Source organism: Hyaena hyaena, unplaced genomic scaffold (assembly GCF_003009895.1).
Source record: "Hyaena hyaena isolate Hyena2069 unplaced genomic scaffold, ASM300989v1 scaffold_436, whole genome shotgun sequence".
Taxonomy (NCBI): Eukaryota; Metazoa; Chordata; class Mammalia; order Carnivora; family Hyaenidae; genus Hyaena; species Hyaena hyaena.
In genome coordinates, this window is record NW_024081068.1 from 337,767 (window position 1) to 357,278 (window position 19,512).

General features: G+C 38.7%; 1 protein-coding gene across 5 annotated transcripts in view; it reads right to left on the minus strand.

Moving 5' to 3' along the window:
* The window catches only part of GPD2 (glycerol-3-phosphate dehydrogenase 2), a 225,550-nt gene that overhangs the window by 25,306 nt on the left and 180,732 nt on the right, over nucleotides 1–19,512 (minus strand). For all 5 annotated transcript variants that reach the window (XM_039253007.1, XM_039253009.1, XM_039253008.1 and 2 more), the window contains 3 exons: nucleotides 11,276–11,440; nucleotides 10,299–10,443; nucleotides 3,436–3,629 (listed from right to left, as the gene is read on the minus strand). In XM_039253007.1, coding sequence (XP_039108938.1) covers nucleotides 3,436–3,629; nucleotides 10,299–10,443; nucleotides 11,276–11,440 — 504 coding nt within the window. The remainder of the gene's footprint in view (nucleotides 1–3,435; nucleotides 3,630–10,298; nucleotides 10,444–11,275; nucleotides 11,441–19,512) is intronic.

A 19,512-nucleotide genomic window follows, 5' to 3' on the forward strand; every position in this document is an offset into this window, starting at 1 on the left:
AGCATGCATCACCCATTATGGACAAATGGAAAGATTAAAATATGTGCTGCACCAGCATAGGGCCAAAGAACTGAGTAGTGCCCGAAGATGAGTTTCTCTCTTACATTTCATCAGTATGGGAGAGACATCGAATTACACCAAAATTCCTTGGAAGAAAATACAAACTTGAATGTCTGCACTTTTAGATATAGACATCCATTAGCAAACTGCATTCTATCAAGACTGAGCATAACTCCTCACATAGGAGAACCTTGGTCAATCAGAAATAAAGATGGGGGAAAAAAACTATGAGGAATCTTTATGAATTAATTCTTTCAAAAAGAATAAGCTGGTAAGTGGGCAAGTGTGATAGATGGTATGCACACGGAAATAAATGAAGCATGTGAAACAGAGGTCACCTTTGCTTTTACACCAGATATTTGACGCTTAGAGAGGTTTTAATCTCAAGAGTCCCCAGACTGCTGGGAAAAAAGGCCGGATAGCACTGTTTAGATACTAATTTCAGCCACTTTTACCCAAAATCACAATTGGCAAAAAAAACCCTCTTTGTTAGTTTTACCAATTAGCCTGACTACCAAAAGGCATGTTAACAGACAAGACTCTTAGAGACCAGCCAAGCCCCAGCAGGTATTGCTAAGTCCTCCATCTATTCACAGGCAGAATAAAGTGGGGTGGTGGGGGGACACGATTCAGTGTCTGCTACAGCCCAAGGCTCATTTCACTGGTGGAAATCCCCACCTACAGTATGGGCACAGTGGCCTTTTGGAACCTACCCGTTTCCAGTACATCCAGCCTCGCCGCACATATAAGCAGTTAGATTTCTCATCTTACTGCATTTGAACTTTAAGGATTTGGAAACTGTCAACATAGAGCTCTCTGCTCTTGAATTAATTTTACTTCTTGCTCCAATAGTCTAAACTTCCTACTCTTAGGGCCCAATATCAACCCACTTTTTGGCAAATGTTACACTCAGGTGAATGCAAAATGAAGCAGGATTCATAATGATAATCATTTATACACTGAAATACAATCATCCAGATGAAAGTCCTGCTATATTTCAAAAGAAAGTATCCAGCTAAAATTGCATTGCATTTTGAGTATTTAAACACAGATATTAAATAAGGCATGCCCATTTCCCAAATCACTGTGTGTGTATATATGAGTGTGTGAGAGGACGGACATAAGTCACACAAATTTCAGTTACAAGTATGTAATACATCTGGACCATTATTGTAGATACCCAAAATGAAAATGTATCCATTACTTGAAATCAGAAGAAACTCCATCTATACAATATGGATCATTCAATTAAACTAGGAGAGTCCCCTGAACAATTTTTTAAGGCAGTTTGTTTATAAATGTGTGATCACAAGATGACAAAAAGGCCTTTGGGGAAAAAAGATTCATAGATTTTAGTGAGTCACGGCAAGAAGAAAACTGTGTCTTTGCCCTCCACTGAAGCCAACATTACAGAAGATTCCTAATATAAGAAGATGAAGACTATGTATTTTTCAGAATCTAAAAATTTCCATCTTAATCTGAAAAGGTTTTCAAACTGTTACCAGCGTCAAAAACCCTGAAAGCACCTATTGCTAATTTATTTCAATTCAATCCAATAATGAGGGGCATATGAATAGACAACAAGGTTCGTAGCTGACTAAAGAATCCTTACCGTCAAGGAGCTCCACGTGAGAATACACCTCAGACTCTTGCCTATACATAATGCTATGATCTACTAGACCATCATCCTACAGAAGCTCAAAGAATAGGTGGTTTCCAAAGTAGAAATAGTATTTTGTCAAAATGAGAAGGTGGGGGAAAGGGCATCCCAGAGCAAGGCTTCATCTTAAACAAAGCATGAGGTTAAAAAGCACATGAACTGATTTGGAGGTGATAAGACCACAGAATGCAGAAAGGCAGAGTAGCTGAATATAAACCTGCAAAGACAAATTCGTAAAGAGCCTTAAATGCCATGCGAGATAGTTTAGAATTTCTCTGAAAGTCAATGAGAAGACACCCAAAGGATGTTTTTGAGCAGGGAAGTGATGGCGAGAATGGTGTCTCAGAAAGAGGCTTCTGATGGATGCGTATGGCACAGTGGGAACAGGGATCTGACTGAAGGAAGCCAGTTAGAAAGTCAGTGCAGCTGCTCGAGTGAGAAATGACACAGGTGATGAAGTGAGAGGGGGTTTACAGGATACCGCAGAGTGAGCATAGATAGGAACTGGACTGGATGTGCAAAGGGAAAGATCACCAAAAATGATTGGGGCGCCTGGGTGGCTCAGTCAGTTAAGCGTCCGGCTCTTGATTATGGCTCAGGTCATGATCTCACAATTGATGAGTTCAAGCCCTGCATTGGGCTCTGTGGTGACAACATGGAGCATGCTTGGAATTCTCTCTCTCCCCTCTCTCTGCCTCTCCCTTGCGCTCTCTCTCTCTCTCTCTCAAAATAAATAAACTTTTAAAATAAATCAAGACTATTAAAAAAAAAAAAGATGAGCATGCCATTTCTGTCTTGGGTGACTGGATGGTAAGGATATTAACTGAGATAGGAAAGAGGGAAGGACAATGTTATGAAACTTCTGGAACTAGCTGGGATAAGACATATTCATTATATACATGCAATAGAGAAAATACTATGCATCCATACCGAAGTAAGTATGCCCTGGTTAGCATGAAAAAGAAGTCAACTTTGGCTCTTTCAATTTAAAAAAGCATACTGGGGCACCTGGGTGGCTCGTTGGGCTTATCTTCCGAATTCTCCTCAGGTCATGATCTCACAGTCCGTGAGTTCAAGCCCCACATCAGGCTCTGTGATGACAGCTCAGAGCCTAGACCCTGCTTCAGATTTTGTGTCTCTGTCTCTCTCTGCCCCTTACCTGCTCATGTTCTGTCTCTCTCTCTCAAAAATAAACAAACATTTAAACATTAAAATAATAATAATAAAATAATTTAGCATTACTTATCCTTCTTAGCTAAATCCACTGTCAACAATCTACTTCTCACATAGAAAAGCTCACTAAGCTTCTTAGATTATATATCTCTATCCTCTCATTTTTTGATTAATTATTTCCTATGGATATTCCATATCTGTAAATCAGATCTTCCTAAACCCTAGAAATTAAAATGTGATACAAACATTTCACACTCTTCTCAGAGAGCATGACTGTTTAGAGCTCATGTACAGCCATTAGAAATTATCAGGAAAGAACTGTATGAGGTTCATGTGGCTGGAGAAAGCAGAGGGGGAAAAAAGCAGCTTCTTCGCATTGTGGTATCATTTGGTTCCCATAAATCTTCCAGGAGAAGTGGTCAGTACAGAAAAGTCAGGTGTGAAGAGGAGTCAGACTAGAGATGTGCAGTTACCAGTAAGAGCTGGGATGGGCTGGGAGATATAAAAGAAGGAAAACAAACTCAAAGGAATTCATCAGTTACCTTCAACATCACAACTCAGGTAGTTACGCACTTCATTCAAAATGAAATTGATATCTTCTTCCGAAGGGATGGGATGGTGTGTAACATCAGTTGGAGTGTCGGTAGTGCCAGCTATAGTCATCTTTTGCCAGGGTAAGAAGAAAATAACTCGCCCATCGCTGGTTGCTGGGTCAAGAAGTCCCATGCTCTCTGGGCTGATGTAAAAAGAAGGGTCATATATTTCTGAAATTAGCAGACGTTTAATCCTTAATCTGCATTCTAAAAGCTACTCGATTCACTAATTCTCGTATAAACAAACAAGAAACACATGAACTATTACTTTAACTGCCAATACTGTAACCTAGAAATTTCTAAACAAAAAAATATTATTGGTAACAAAAAGATAAGGGAACACCTGTGATAATATAATTCACAGCGGAACCAACCCTACTCTCTCAACAACCTAAGGTTCATTAAGAAAGTGGACTGTCCAATTGTTTGGTTTTTATATTCCTTGGACTGTTGACATCAGACCATGTCAGCAGGGTAAATGTCTATAATTCATTTTATGATGGTGAATTAAGGATAGCTCTTCAGCCTTTTTTCAAGTCAATGAAAAGTATTTTCTTGGGACATTTGACATTTGGCACATCTTTCTGTGAAAGATCTCAGAAGTACATGAGAAAAGTGAAGGCTCTAAGTTTCCAGAAACCAAAATGTGATTTAAAAAAAAAATAAAAAGTTCTTTTACTCCTTTGTACCTAGATGAACTTACACCACTTCATCAAATGTGAAATTTCTTACTTTACTTCAATTTTATAGAAATCTCAAGAAGTACATCAATGAGAAAAGGGTTCGGTTTTCTACTATTATGTAACAACGTATGAGGGAAAGGTTAAAAAGGGAGAAGAATATCTTAGCAATGACAATCTTTAAACAGACATAAGAGGCTAATGTATTATGCTATTAAATCAAGGTTCAAAGATGCCTGCTTTGACAGATTACACAAAATCTTCCATAATATTAGTCAATTTTTGCTAACACATACTTAATATTTTGAAACCAAAGTATAAAACACACTAGAAATAATAGGCAACTAAAAATATTAACAAAATCTGTCCAATTGTGTCATTAAATCAGTAGAAACTATTGTTCTCATGCATTCATGAACCATTCAAAGAAATCTGGAGAAGCTGATAAAGGTGTGGGAGTATCTTAAAGTGTCATGTTCAAATAGTTAGGCCCTACAAATCTTCAGATACCTGTTTCAATCTGACTGAATTCTCAAGCCAGCCAATGTTAAAAAGGTATTTTCAGCTTCTATTAATGAAATTTCTTAAATAGAAAACACAATTCCATTTGGTTTGAATAAATTTCAACAAGTCCCTCCTCTACCCACAAATTTTAAAGAGCAAAGCATCAACTTTTTATGTTGATCATTCCCCTGATAAAAACTTTTAAAAAAAAACTTGTATTGATTCAGTTGTAAGGGTGAGAGCCTAACAACTGTTGAAAAGTAAACACAAAGAATTTATTTTATGAAAAAGATATCTAGGGGTGTTTGTCTGGCTCAGGGGGTAGAGCATGTGACTCTGGATCGTGAGGTCCTGAGTTAAACTTCATGTTGGGCATACAGCTTATTAAAAAAAAAAAAACCCTACAAAATAACTTGTTAAAAACGAAAGAAATCTGTAGTCAGCTCAGCTAATGCATCTTCCTTATGTAAACCACAAAGAGTGTAAATCTTCTGTTGCAAACATCCATGAGTCCCATGAAATGCTGCCATTTCTACGCAGCCTTTGTAAAAAGAACCACTGTCTACAGAATCTTTGAGAGACACGGAGAGAGTGGGCCACAGTCCTACTTAGCATATGCAAAATGTGCCACAGAAGCAGGTCAATCATTTAAACCTTAAGCTAAGATTTCATCTTTACTCTGGGTTGAAGGAAATAATTTTACTTACATTTTTATATATTGAAAACTAAAAGTATTGAGTATTTTATATGTTTGTCTTTGTATTTGTCCTAAGACTCTCTAAAAAAAATCTTAAAAGACACTAGTTAATTATGTATTTTGTAAGCAACTGATTTGATCCTGGGTTGATATGCCCTTACATTACGTCAGTCACTTTGGGACTGGGAATTAACTCATTCCGAGTTCAAGCTTTCAATCTGATTAATAGTACCATGTTGAAACAAAAGAATAAACGGCATGTCCTAATATTTAAGGAACAAACTATAAACTCTACGTTGGTATATTTTATGCATTATCATTTTATAGACCAGATATCATAAGAGGTGCTTAAGAAACTCAATAAAGTTGATAAATTTTAGCATACAATTATAATATTCAACAACCTAGACATGAAATGTTATTAGGAAAGCACAACTACTGAATCCTTTAAAACCTTTCAGTGCAATAAAAGCAGTTTAAAGGGTGAAGGTGATGGTTACCAACACACGCATAACTGGATCCTGTAGAGAATCAACTGCTTAAGCGAAGACATATGTGTCAAACATAAAATTAACAAGCACAGAGGGAAGACAAAGCTACTAATGAACGGTATAAAAATTTAAGAATCCACTTGGAAATACCTTTCATCAGTTCTAAATTACCTAATTCATATTCTCCCTTAGGGAAACGCTTATTTTCTTATGAAGGATTACTTCAGCAAGGTCACACTAAAGTTTGAAAATGGAGGGCAACTGTAGTGATGGCCCATACAGGACAGGGAGGTGTGGGTCTTTTCTCAATATGTATGATTCCCTTGACATCAGGAGGAGAACCTTGCTGCTAATTTATGTGTGCATCTAGGGTTAAACATAGGGAACATTTTTCTCGTGCAGACCACTGCCTTTCTCAAGTACCCTTATTTAAGCTGAAATCAATTTATTGTTAACAACTTAGCAACCAGTGTGAGAGCTAACAGTATGCACACAGCAATATAGAAACAACAACAACAACACCCCCAAAGCCTGGCCTCTTGTCAGGGGTAAGAAGCACCTATAGGTAGAAGGAGGAGATGATCATTTTCATGTATGTAAGTCATTGTGCATTGCTGCTGCATCTAACCACAACTCAGATGGAAATTTCAGATTTGTTCTTTGGGTGAACTGAACAGTACCTTTAAAAACAAGTGATTTCTGTGTGCTGGGTTTTTGGAAACTAAAATCATCCAAACAAAAGAGTCCGCTACCATGGCACATGGCAGTGAGGGTCATAACAAGCTTAGTACGTGCCATAAAGATACTCCAAAAACAGCCCAACAAGATATACCCATGGTCCTTGCCCTACATTTAGCAGCCTACACTCAACAAATCAGTGGCTACTGGACTCACCATATTTCTAAAGTGATCAGGTTCTAGTGGAAGTGTTAGGCCTTAAGGTACCATCAGCCAGTTTATAGGGCCGCCCCAGGAGGTCTGACTCATCCCTGAGGACCTGGTGGAATCCTTCAACTCTAACTGAGTGCGACAACTAACTGATGAGCCCAGATAGCAATTTCAGTCTGACATCCCACAACCCCACCCAAGACAATGAGTTGAGACGGAGAGCAAAACCATCCCTCTGGTCATCCTTAAGGTCAGTACTAGAAAGGAATAAACCCTTAATCCAGGCCACTATCCAAAACCAAGGAGCTCATCTGCAGCAGATCCTGCGTGGGAACTGGGCTGTAAACCACTCCCCGAAGGTTTCCGACAGGATGTATAGTGGTTATAGTTCAAGGTGCTAAAAATGGGGACATTAATGCCTCCCAAAGTAGCATGAGATCCCTTAACTGCATCTGAAGCAGGCCTAGCTATAACTCACACTTTCATGCCTTATGGGTGCCCTGAAGCTACTGACAAATTCTGGGGATTAAGAAAGGCATTTGGTTTTGAAAATATTACATCCAGGTGATATATATTTACATTTCTTTAAAAACACCTATCTACTCTGTTATTAGCATATTACAAAGTATAGTACAGAACCATATGGTGTAGCACGACCTCTTTCATGTAAAATGCTTTAAAAGGATAGACATTTGGGAAGTATAAACACACAGGTTTACAGAAGGAATTATAGGAAGCGTTACTGATTACCAGAGAACAACTGAAGTGGGGAATAAGGTGGGGGTGGCGGGTATGAGGAAGAAGAGAGTGGCTCTCCCTTTTCATTTTGTATCTTTCTGTTTTCTACAGTGATTACTTTTACACATTTATTTTTGTAGCCATGGGTTATCTGAGCAATAAAATGAAGAATCATATTTTGTTTTCATATTTTAACTTTTCTACATCAAAAACATCCCTTATAGGTGTTACATTAAGTTTTAACTTAAAACAAAAGCAACAATCTCTATTTGGGCAAGTTAACACGAAAAAGTTAGGAGGACTGATTCGAAAAATATTTGCTGGTCACGATTATGTGCCAGACATTGCATGAAAAGCAGTCAACAAAACAGATACAAAGTAATTACAGGATCACAGTCTAGATGTACACAAATTAGGTATATCCTGAGATAAGGAACCAGAAGTTGAAAGAAGTAGCTTGCCAAGGCCACACAGTCAGCCAGGTGAAGTGATGAACATTGAGTTCGATATCAAGGTTATCACCTTAATTTATCCTCACCTCCCCATTTTAATGATGGGCAAACTAAAGTTTACAGGAATAAAATGTCCTGTCTCAAATGATATCTATTAAGTAGCAGAATTAAATTAGAAAATAATAAGTCATTTGACATCCTAGGACAATAGTGAAGAAAACATGAAACATAATACACGAGAGGATATACTGAATCTACTAAAATCTAAACAAATATGATAATGTGTGTGTTTATAGTTTAGGTATTATAGCTATAGTCTAAAAGATATTAAAAAACAAACCCCTCCAAAAAACCCCTTATAAACTAGCTGTTTTTGCATATTTTTAATCCAATACAAAATAAATGCATATAGTTATGAATGAAACTATTGTTAAAAACCTCTCTCTCTATTAAGAAATATTTGCATATTTACATATATTTACTTCTCTCCTTTTCATTTAACTAAACTCTGGTTAGCTGTTTTTAAAACTATTAAGTACCACTGCATAAATTTTTATTATCAAGGCTGAAAACACCTTGCTTTCTTCAGTCCTAAATGGAATAATAATGATGGTCTACTTATTACACATAGACATCTAAAAATGAGAAAGAAACCTTAGAGGTTGGTGGCTAAAAAATGGACTTTCATATTTTTCTTAATAGAAGTATAATATTTTTCTTGGTAGAAGTGAACTTGGTACACTTGGAGTGTATGAGGTGGATCTTGAGGTGGATTTTGGAATCTTTTCAAGAAGATTTGGTTACTGGGAAATGGATGAAGCAGCAGTATTATGTAACATAGCAGGATAGAGTCCCAGGAGAATGCAGATAATCAATATAGAATCTACACATCCATTTAATCATCTATTATATAAGATTTATATAACTTTACAGAAATTTATTAAAATATGGAAGAGATAACTCTCATCCTAACCACATTACTCAGAAATTATCACCTTTAACTGTCATCCATAATCGAATTACCTACAGATAATCACCTTTAGTATTTAATGTATTTCCTTGTAGTCTTTTTTCTATATACTTACGTCGTATTTAGATCACATTACACATTTCATCTTATAGCCTTCATTTTGAACTAACATTGTGTCACTAATGTCTTCCTAAAATGCTAAAGTTATTTATAATTACAATTTTAATGACTATATAATATTCCCTTGTGCAGATATGCACAAGATGTTTTACTTATCCATTCTATTAAGGTGAGGAACTTAAGCAGTTTCTAGTATTTCTCAGCTATAGATAATATCATAATAACTACCTGGAGCCTAGATCATTACTCCATACAAGATTACTGATTTGCCTACTAGATTTACTACATATGGAGACAGAAATGCTACACATGTTCTGTACTCCTGGCATGGTTACATGAATTTTTTCCACAACAGTCTTGAAATGTACATGAGACCCAATTATTATTAGTTTCTTAACTGAAACCATCTAAAGGTTTCTTTGTTAGTTTGTTAAAAGTTTCAAAAATATAATAAAAATAGAAGAGTAATGTGCCCATCACTCAACTTCAATGATTTTCTATGAATAGCCATTTTTGTTCCATCTCTATCCCTACCCACTTCTCCACTGACAATGATCTTGTTAATATGAGAGATCAGGCATCACATCCAACGTGATTTGCTGTGACAGTTTTCACAACGCATTTCAAAAGTTATAATAAACATAAGAATACCTGAGCAGCCCTCGTTTTTAGATTCCTCATAAACAAATTTGAGTATTTTACACAATTAATTTTTTAGTGTTTGAATTAAAATATGCCCTTCATGGAATTTTTTAAACGAAATTTACCTTTAATATTTTAATTAACATTCAAAAATACTAAGGCTTAATTTCTGACGGTGAGTACACTGAAGAAAGTACAATAGATCCCAAATAATTAACGGCTAGCAGTGAGCATTGTCATAAAAGCTGAGAAATTCCCAAGTCTGGATTGTATTTTGTGTTTTGGAAGAGTTTCTTTGCTTATTCTCCTCATTCTGAATAGCAAGCTGGACCATCCAATAAGAAAAGTGTGCTGAGGGCACCTGGGTGGCTCAGTCCGTTAAGCGTCGGAATTAGGCTCAGGTCATCATCTCATGGTTTGTGAGTCGGGCTCTGTGCTGACGGCTGGGAGCCTGGAGCCTGCTTCTAGATTCTGTGTCTCCCTCTCTCTCTCTGTCCCTCCCCAGCCCATGCTCTCTCTCTCAATCTCTATCAAAAATAAATAAACTTTTTTTAAAAAAGTGGGCCGAAAGAATTAATGCAGCTGATTCCCTGCCTCCCTCGCAACAACGCAGAGTTGGCGTGCAGTCACCTGTAATAACCAGGCATCACAATGTGGACACCAGCGCTCGGCTGGCAGATAGCCGCGGCGTTCTTATCATCCATTTTGCGCACGGTGTCTGTGAAAGGTCCCGTAGCATTGATAACGCACTTGGCTCTCACATCAAATTCCTGCCCTGTGAAAGAAAGCAGCATCAATCACATACTCCATTTGTTTCCCTGCTCACTGATGCTTTGGGTTATTAATTCACCTATAAACTTAACCTATGGCAAAGTACACTGTGCACGACACTAAGTGACACGAGCAGCCAGAGTTACTGAAAAGCCACACAAAGAGCGTGCATCCGGGTAAATTTACCAAACACAAGTCCAAACTGAAGAAAGAGCACGCCACTTTGTCATCTCGGTTCTCAGTCTATTTTGCAAAGTGCCGGGCGTCTGAGCGCCAAACGTGAAGAAAGTGGGATGAGTAAATAAGCCGCTTTCTCCTGAAAACTCAAATGTGTAAACAGCGTTGCCGTGAGACAGCGTATGTCTCAGTGTGTCAGTTTTGTTCAAGGAAACGAGGTGATTTGGAAACCCTGTCTACGTGGCCACAGAACCAGGACAAGAATGGAAAATCTAAGCAAAGTTAAAGTGATTGACTCTAACAATGTATAAATGCACTGGTTGTGTCACTTACTTAGGAACTTGGCACACTTATTTAATTTTATTAATAACATGTTTTTGTAAAGAAAACGGAATACATTCATAGCTGTGGGAATTTTTGTGGGCATTTATTATTATCATTATCATTATTATTATTTAACACAAAGGGGAAAAATTGCCAAGCACCACAAGGGAAAATTTTCATGTTAAACCAGTCATTGTTGACAATGAGGAATATAATTAATATGACTCAGAAATCTGGCTTAAATAAAAGAGAAGTGACAGAAAAATTATGATTCAGTCATTACATCGGCAAGGCAAGATGCTAAGCAACACCTCCCTGCTAGGGCTTCGGCATACCTGTGAGGACGTCCTTACACCGTGCACCGCTCACTCGCTCTTGCCCCGTGTGGGGGTCTGTCTTCTTGAGCAAGCTCACGACCTCCATGTAATTGGCTGTGGCAGCCCCGTACCTGGCAGCAGTGAGGGCGATGGCAAGGTTCATCCGTGCATCATTGTGCTGTCCTGCAGCAGGGGAAAGCAGCAGAGGAGGGACAGGAGTCACCTAGAGCCACAGACTGGTGGAACAGAAGTGTGTCACAACAGATAAGTCACATCTGTCCCTGTCACCCGGAATCTACATGATGGCTGCTCAGCTCTATAGGGCATGATTCAAAAATACATGGTCATTCTCGGTCAGGCATTTACCTGCCATTTCACCAAGTGCACTTTGTGTACCGCCGAAAGGGCAAAATACATCCCTTTCCTACGGAGCTCACATCAATTATCTGAAAGTTAAGAAATAAGTAATTATTCTTGCAGTTCGGGAACATATGTATATGTCAGACTTTTCCTAATACAGACAACCCGTATGCACGAAAGTGAAGCAATTCAAAACCTCAGAATATTTGACACCCCAACTGGTGTTGATTAACAATTTTTATGAGTATGTGCTCTATCTAATATTCAAAACCAAGAGCTTAATCCTCCATAGAACTTCTCTCAGCATTCTATAAAAGGATTTTTCTTGGTCTGACTTTTGATCAGAGCTCCTTAAAATGTAACATTTTTTTTAATCGCACATAAAAGGTAAGAAATTAAGCAGGGCAAAATTTAATTACAGAACAATTCCTACCTGTATTGTTAAAGATTTATTGCTGAAAAATCCTAGTTAAAGAAAACTAAGGGGGAGGGAAAGGGGGGAAGATGATTAATCACTTTAAAATACTGGCATCACTAGAGATGTTTTCTATTTATTATTGTCAGTGGAGTTCACGCTGACCAGGAAGAATTACTCTACATTGCAGGGGCCAGGTTCTCTGTGCCCTGAATAATTAATTACTCGGGGCTAGATGTATTGAATCAGGGTTCAAATTCCCACACACTGGGATCAGTTCTATCAGGATAATACTGATAAAGGGATGAATTTGTAATGGATATTGTTGTTGATTTATGTTGCTAGCATACCAAACATTGAGTATAAATGGTTTATGTAAAGTTTCTTCCTTGTGATTCTGTCTGAGCAAGGCCAAAAGCCCTGCACAGGTAATCTGTTCCAGCTAAAAGGGCAAAGTTATAAAGAGAGAATCAATGACTGAAGATTCTGCCACCCCCTCCCCACAAACATCTTATTCTAAAACTGCTGAACTAATACAATCAGCCAAGAGCCTTTCCCTCTCCATTAAATCCTCTGGCAGTAGAGAACATACATTGAACTTCAACATGCAGAAAAAGGGGCTGTTTCATCCCCAAATTAATAGAATGCAAGGAGAGGAAGAAAGGAAAACAACACTAGCAGTAGCTGAACTCTGTGGGAAGGGAGACTGGTAGCAATTTCAACTCAATATGACTCTGAAGTTGTTATTAAAATAGTAGACATATTTAAAGTCTAAGAAACCACCTTCTATTAATGTAGGTCTCATTTAAAATTGAAATATGTTCCACCAAGTTAAAGGCATGCAAACAGACCAAAGAAACTAAGAATTCCATTACAGATCTTCTCTCTAAACTAAAGGGATTACACATCTGAACTAAAGAGAGTACCCATCTTATCCAATTCTTCAGGTAGATTTATGTACATAACAGTGAAACACCCTATGGGCAGTACAGGAAATCCAAGTCATGTTGTAAGGTAGGAAGCCTCACACCCCACCAGGTGTGCCTTGATTTACTCACAGGACAAGTCTCTGGAAAGCCATGTGTATATTAACTATCTCAAACCCTATAAGGAAGACACTGTTCAAAGGAACCAGGCAGAAAACCCACTTGTTAACTGACAGATTACATTGTAAAGTAGTTTATCTATTACACAATCATCTAGTAATAAAACTCTAAGCTTTGAAAATGCAGACTCTCTCTTTTAATACCTTTTCAAAATAGAAAATCTCATTGGAACAGCACTGATATACTTCATCAAGCTCTGTTGTCTCTATACTAAGAAATGCCTCCCTAATTAGTTTCCAAATCCCAATACTTTTTAAGGTAAACAAGATCATCTGTTAAAAGTGTGAGGAGAAAACAAGTTTCTTTGGTCCTTATTTTCCATGCCCACCCTGCTACCTAGCAGCCCCTGCCTTGACCACATCAGCATGTCACTTATTTATGAAGGACAGCCCTTCATGGGATGACCTTTACCTGCCATAATTCTTTGACTCCCATTATACTTGCTGCCTAGGATTGTTACATGTTTGCAACTCCCTCAACATTCTTGCCATTTCACGCCTTCTTGCCTTTGTCCAAGCTAATTCTTCTGGCTGAAATACTAGTCTGGAAGCTCTGGACAACTCCTATTCATCCCACATGACCTGGTGCAAATATCCCCTTGAAGTATCACTTATCTGAGTCCCTCCAAGGCAGGGATGTTCATCCCTTATTCTGAATCAATATTCCATGTCTTGTATATACATTTGTAACAGCCCTTATGACTTTATGTTCAGCCACGTATCCATCAACTTAAAGAAATAATAAGCCTCGATTATGAGTCAGGGACTGACAGAAACGGAGGGAACACACTGGGGAAGAGACATAGGGCAACTGCTGTCCTCCCCGTCGTCACCTCCCACTGTAATCATCAGATGGTTTCCCACCTTCTCACCCCAACTCACAGGAAGGCAGAAAGCCTTTCTCATTCTTTTTTTTTTGTTGTTGTTTTCCCCCCTCATTAGTACAAAGCACAGAGCAGGTATCCAGGAAGCGTTAAGTTAAGCCAAGTTCCATTCAGTGAGTTAAATCACAGGTTCATTTATAGTCTTAGATTTACAGTCTCCTAGATTTATATAAATCGCCTTTAAAAATAAATAAAATAGTCTTTATATATATACATATTTATGCACACATACGTATACAAATAGCCTTTTATATAAATAAATATACATATATATAGCCTTTATAGATTTATAGTCTTATCTCTGACAACGGATTGTTTTTGTCTCAGGTTAAAGAAATTTCATACATCAATAAGTTGGTGGCAAGAAATTTGAGGGAAGCAGAGAAACCTGAGAAATGTGGAAAATCTGAATTTCAACCCAAACCAGCCCTTATATTTAAGTTGAAAAAGTGTGACAGGAGGAGAAATGGTAATGAATGATTCTCTTAAGACTGGCCCCACATATCCCCCCTGGCTCTGCAGAGGGGTGCAAACACAGCTACTGTAAGTTCGTAAAAACTGAGTAAGCAGTTGGACTTTCCTCTGGGCCTGAGAGCTCACATCTCCACCCAGAGGTCCCCTTTTCTGGAGACACTGAGCTTAATTCATGTACCTCCTTGGATTCACGGTAGCCCTCCTCCCCTACCCACATTCAATTCACCCTTTACCCTGAGATACCCAGATGCTCTCAGTGTATGCTTCCTGGGAGAAATGGTAAATTTCCACTATTCTTAACTAAATTCCCCTTCAACCCCCTCTACTGACATTTTGAAAGGTATCTATATGCCTCCTGTAATTTTGTGTCTGGAGAAAAAGTTTTTGACAACACTGCATGACATTGGAATGTGATACAATCATCTTAACTCCCCCGCCCCATTGATCTGCTTATTAAGCTTGGATTTTCCAATCCGTCTCCTGAGAGCCAGGCAACATGATACTACTCACTGATCAGCGAATAGCTTTATGTTGGCACCGGCACAAGGACCCAGACGGGGACTATGAAAATCTGTTTCCTACTCTATTCTCCTTTTGCACTTGAAATCTCACATATGTGCACATACTGAACTTACAACTCATATGAGAGGAAGCTCATAAGAGGTGGAACTATAACTGTTTTCCCTTGTTTAGAAAAACACAGTATTAAATCAACCTACCCAAAAGAATGAAGGTATGTGGCGGTAGAGAAGGATTTTGTCTTAATTCTCAATGGCCCTGCATATAGGATAGGGAGAGATATTTTACGTAAAGAGTGTTTTAGAATGTAATCATGTAAAAGATAGGCCTCAAATGTAAATATTTTGGAGATTAGCAGCATTGCTCTCCTCAGAGGGTTTCAAAGTTTGGCAACTAAGTGAACATGCAAAATAGCTGGAAAAAAAATATAATCCCTGAATGTGTAAAGGATGTGAAGAATGAGTAAATATGCAAAAACCCTAGGTAACAAATTCCCTGGCATTTTCCTGGTGGTTCAGATCTAAAATTCTATGATGCTCTGAAATTCTGCGTACAATCTTCTTTTAATACAGTGTCTGTTTTAAACGGCCATGTACGGTGCACAGAGCTAACTATGGACCCAGGAATCTGTATAGGAAGTCTAGCCATTAGAAAAACATAGCTCTTGATTAAAATAACACCTGCCCATGTCTTCAACATCAACAAACACTGCCACTGTTGAAATGTTGAGAATATTTCCTTCCCTCTCCCTATGTCCATTGTGGGTCTTGGGCAATCATATGACTACTTCTAGCAGGGGGAAAAAGGATGCTTGAAAGAAAAACTTCCCTAAAGCTCAAATCTCGTTCCTAACAAAATCACAGGGACTGATTCATTGTCTCAGACTGACAGTGTCACAATGACTTCTCTGGCGCCTTCTCCTGAGCAGACTGGCAAAGGTAATTCAAAGGCTAACCTACCAAACTTGAACTGATTTAATATAATGATTATATTAAAAATTTCCCTTTCTGATGAGAAGGGTATAAGTAGAAGCAGAGTACAAAAGGTGTGTGTGTGTGTGTGTGTGCGCGCGCGTGCGCGCGTGCGCATAAGGGGATTACAAAATCTGGTTTAAGTTCATATAATGAATAAAATCGAAAAGGAAAATTCAAAATGAGAACGTACTTTTCACAGTAAATTGTGGCAAGATTGGAATTTCAAAAAGTACATTATTTATGAATGATTATTTGTGTGGGGAGCAGTAGGGATCAGGGAGGCTCATGAAGCAGCTTAGGGAGGGTGCACCTTAGCACATACAGTGGAGAATGGCTCTGGGCTTGTAAGGACTGGGTCACATGGTTTCAGGTACTCCTCAGGGCTTCAGTGTCCTATACAAGGAGAAGAGCTGGGTGGCCCCTCTGAAATTCTACAGTGCATGTAATGGCTAGTCCTCAACAGCTACCTGTCCCTTTCAAGATTACCCTTCAACCTATTCCTCATTTCTGGCCTCTATCACTTTGGCCCAGCATGCCTGAAAAGAGAATGGGCATGAAGGAAGACCCAAAGGCAGGTACTTTATAAAGTAAATCAGAAAAATAAAATCAGAAATCATAGTCTTCCATTAGTTCTAGGATTATAGTGAAATCTTGATTTGCATGGCTTCTGTGGGCTATGCAGTAGATTGCAAAAAAATGTCCTTATGGTTGTGTGTTATGTGGAATTGTGGCAATAAATAACTCACACAGGCTGTGTAACCAGTTTTCTAATAAAATTAATCCTGACTTTAAAACAGGTTCTATCTTCAAAATTGCCTTCTAAGATGGTGATTTTGAACACAATCCATTTTCCCATAGAAATGGTATAAAATAAATAGTGCTAAGATGACTAATCTGTGCCACAGAGCTATTTAGAGCAGACGGTACCTGAATCAGGGAATTAATGGTTCCAATAGCCTTACTGCCCATGACCTCCTCACACTGTCTCTATATCTCCAGGCTGACTCTAGCACCATTTTCAAATGCCTCTGCTCTTCTTTTTGCTCATGTTGTCCTTACTCCATGAAACATCCTATCCTACCTGGTAGACTATTCAACTTTCATCGTGTCTTCACGAAACCTTCCCTGACTCCTCTCAGACCCGACAGCCTTCTTTTCTCTTCTCTCTGCTTCCCTGACACTTTGGACATAGACTCACCACACCACAAACTATTTTCTAAATATCTGCATTCAACGCTCACTCATTTATGGAGCAAATATGTACTAATGCTTTTAATGTGTCAGAAGCTGTGCTAGAAATCAGGTCTCCAACAGACCCCTAAGCAGGCACCGTTCCAAGTCTAGGAATCCTTGGTTCTAATCACATGTTCCTAGAAGAGTAGAGTGCATCTTATTCCATTTCGCTTTCCCAGCACCAACCACAGCACTTGCTGCCTGGTAGATATTCAAAAATGTGTTGAATGAATAAATGAGTAAATGTTCATGGTTATAGAAATCACAGGTCAGAGACCGCCCAAGTAAGGGAAATGTGCTCAAGACTAAGAGATTTTAGGAAGAGCGGCCCACCACTCAACTCTAGCCTCTATAGTTATGGTCTCCACTGAACCAAGGAACTGTTGTCTCTCTACCTAGATACCCAGAAGACAATGGAAACAGCTGACTTCTGTCGCAAGATCTCTGGTGAAGACACCAGCAAAAGGAGAAGGCCAGTGGTAAAGTTAAAGCAAGCAAGGGTATGATTAGGACAGCAGCCGGCAGATTCCTTTAACAAATACTGAGTACATACTGTGAGCCAGACGCGACGGTAGGCCTAGGGGATCACTGAGTAGGGAGAACAGCACTACCCTAGCTGTTCCTCTATGGAACTACACTCTAATGGGAAGACAGATAAAATCAACTAAAATCAACTGATAAGGCAATTAGAAATCGCAATAATGGCAATAGAGGGAAAAATCTGGGGCAGGGGTTATATTTTAGGCAGAGCAGTTAGGAGAGGCAGCCCGGATTAACAAGAGGTAGAGAAAATGCAGACGAGGCAATTAAGCCCTAACAGCAAGACCACCGACTATAAACTTTAATCACTGCTAATTTGCAATTATATCTAGGGCTTATATGAAGCATAAACTACCAGAAATTCGACGTGGCATTAGCACAACCCCATTTCATTAAGTAGGGCCGGAAAGGAAATGTTTTTCTCATTTGTACTTGACAGTATTCACTTACATTTTACACATACTTATCAGGAATTAAGTGTGAAAATCTTCCTGGTTTGATGTATATTTCTGCAGAATATGTCTTCTAGTAGAGGTCGGAGGAACTCAAAATAAAAGCATCACATTCAAAGTTTATGAATTGGAGTAATTTGCTGTCACTTATCCATACTACCGTTCTCAGGAAGGGACACCTGTTAGCACGGAGCATGTAATCATTTTTATTATTAAATACAAAGGTACAATTAAATACAGGCACAGGATGTGACCTGCATCATAATTCTACCCAGCCTTTCTCTTCACAATATCCTTTTCATTATCGTGGGCCTTTTGTTCCTTCTTGTTTCTTTTGTCTCACCCTAAGTTCTTGAACAAGCTATTTACAATCTGAATAATTAGCAATCAGCGTGGATCTGTGGTCTTTGGCCTCCTGTAAACGAAACATTGTGAAGTGCCTAACATGACACATTTAAGTACATAAAGTTTCTATACCCTCAGGACTTTTTTCTTGAAAAAAGTTTTAAATGAACCTAGTGAAGAGTAAGCTTTCTACTTTTCAGACACTCAGGAGTCTAGCTAGACCTGAACAAAAATATAATCACATTAAAACTGCTAACAGAATGTCCTGGGTGTTCATGATCTACATATGTGCAAAAACGCACTATATCCATTTCCAGTGAAGACCCGGCCCCTCGGGTGCCTTCCCAGGGCAATTAGTTCTCTCTCCAGCACAGGCCAAAAACAGTTTTTGTACTTTGAAGGGAGAAAAAGAGAAAAGGAGTTATGAGACAAAAATTAATTGAAAATCCAGGTGTAAAGTCAGTCAGCCAGACACACTATAGAGGGTCTTTTATAGACCATACAATATGTGGCCTAAAACCAAAGGTAATTTTCCTTGGTTGTTTGGGAAACGCACTGAAGTCACTGATCAGCAAGCTATCTTAGCATATCTAGCTTTGAGGGTGAGGGCCTTCATTTCCTGAGCCTTATGGTCTCGGAGGAGTGGCATCTTAACCCAAGAGAGCTGTCCTGAGGATGTTTGAGATTAACTTCTCTTACCAATAGTTCATAAACACCTACTATGTGCCAGGCACGGAGCTCAGTATCACTCCAGGGAGCAGAAATTAAAACAGATTGGTCCGGCTGCTCCAGGATTCTGATACATGAGGAAAATTTCAGTCTAACTTGGAAAAGTCACAAGTTCCGAAAAGTCTCTTCAATATTTAACCATATTTCCTTTTTTGTCTCTGCCATTTTCCTAAGATATCATCAAGCATAGCGCTCCAGACACATCTTCTTTTCCTCCCTATGTTC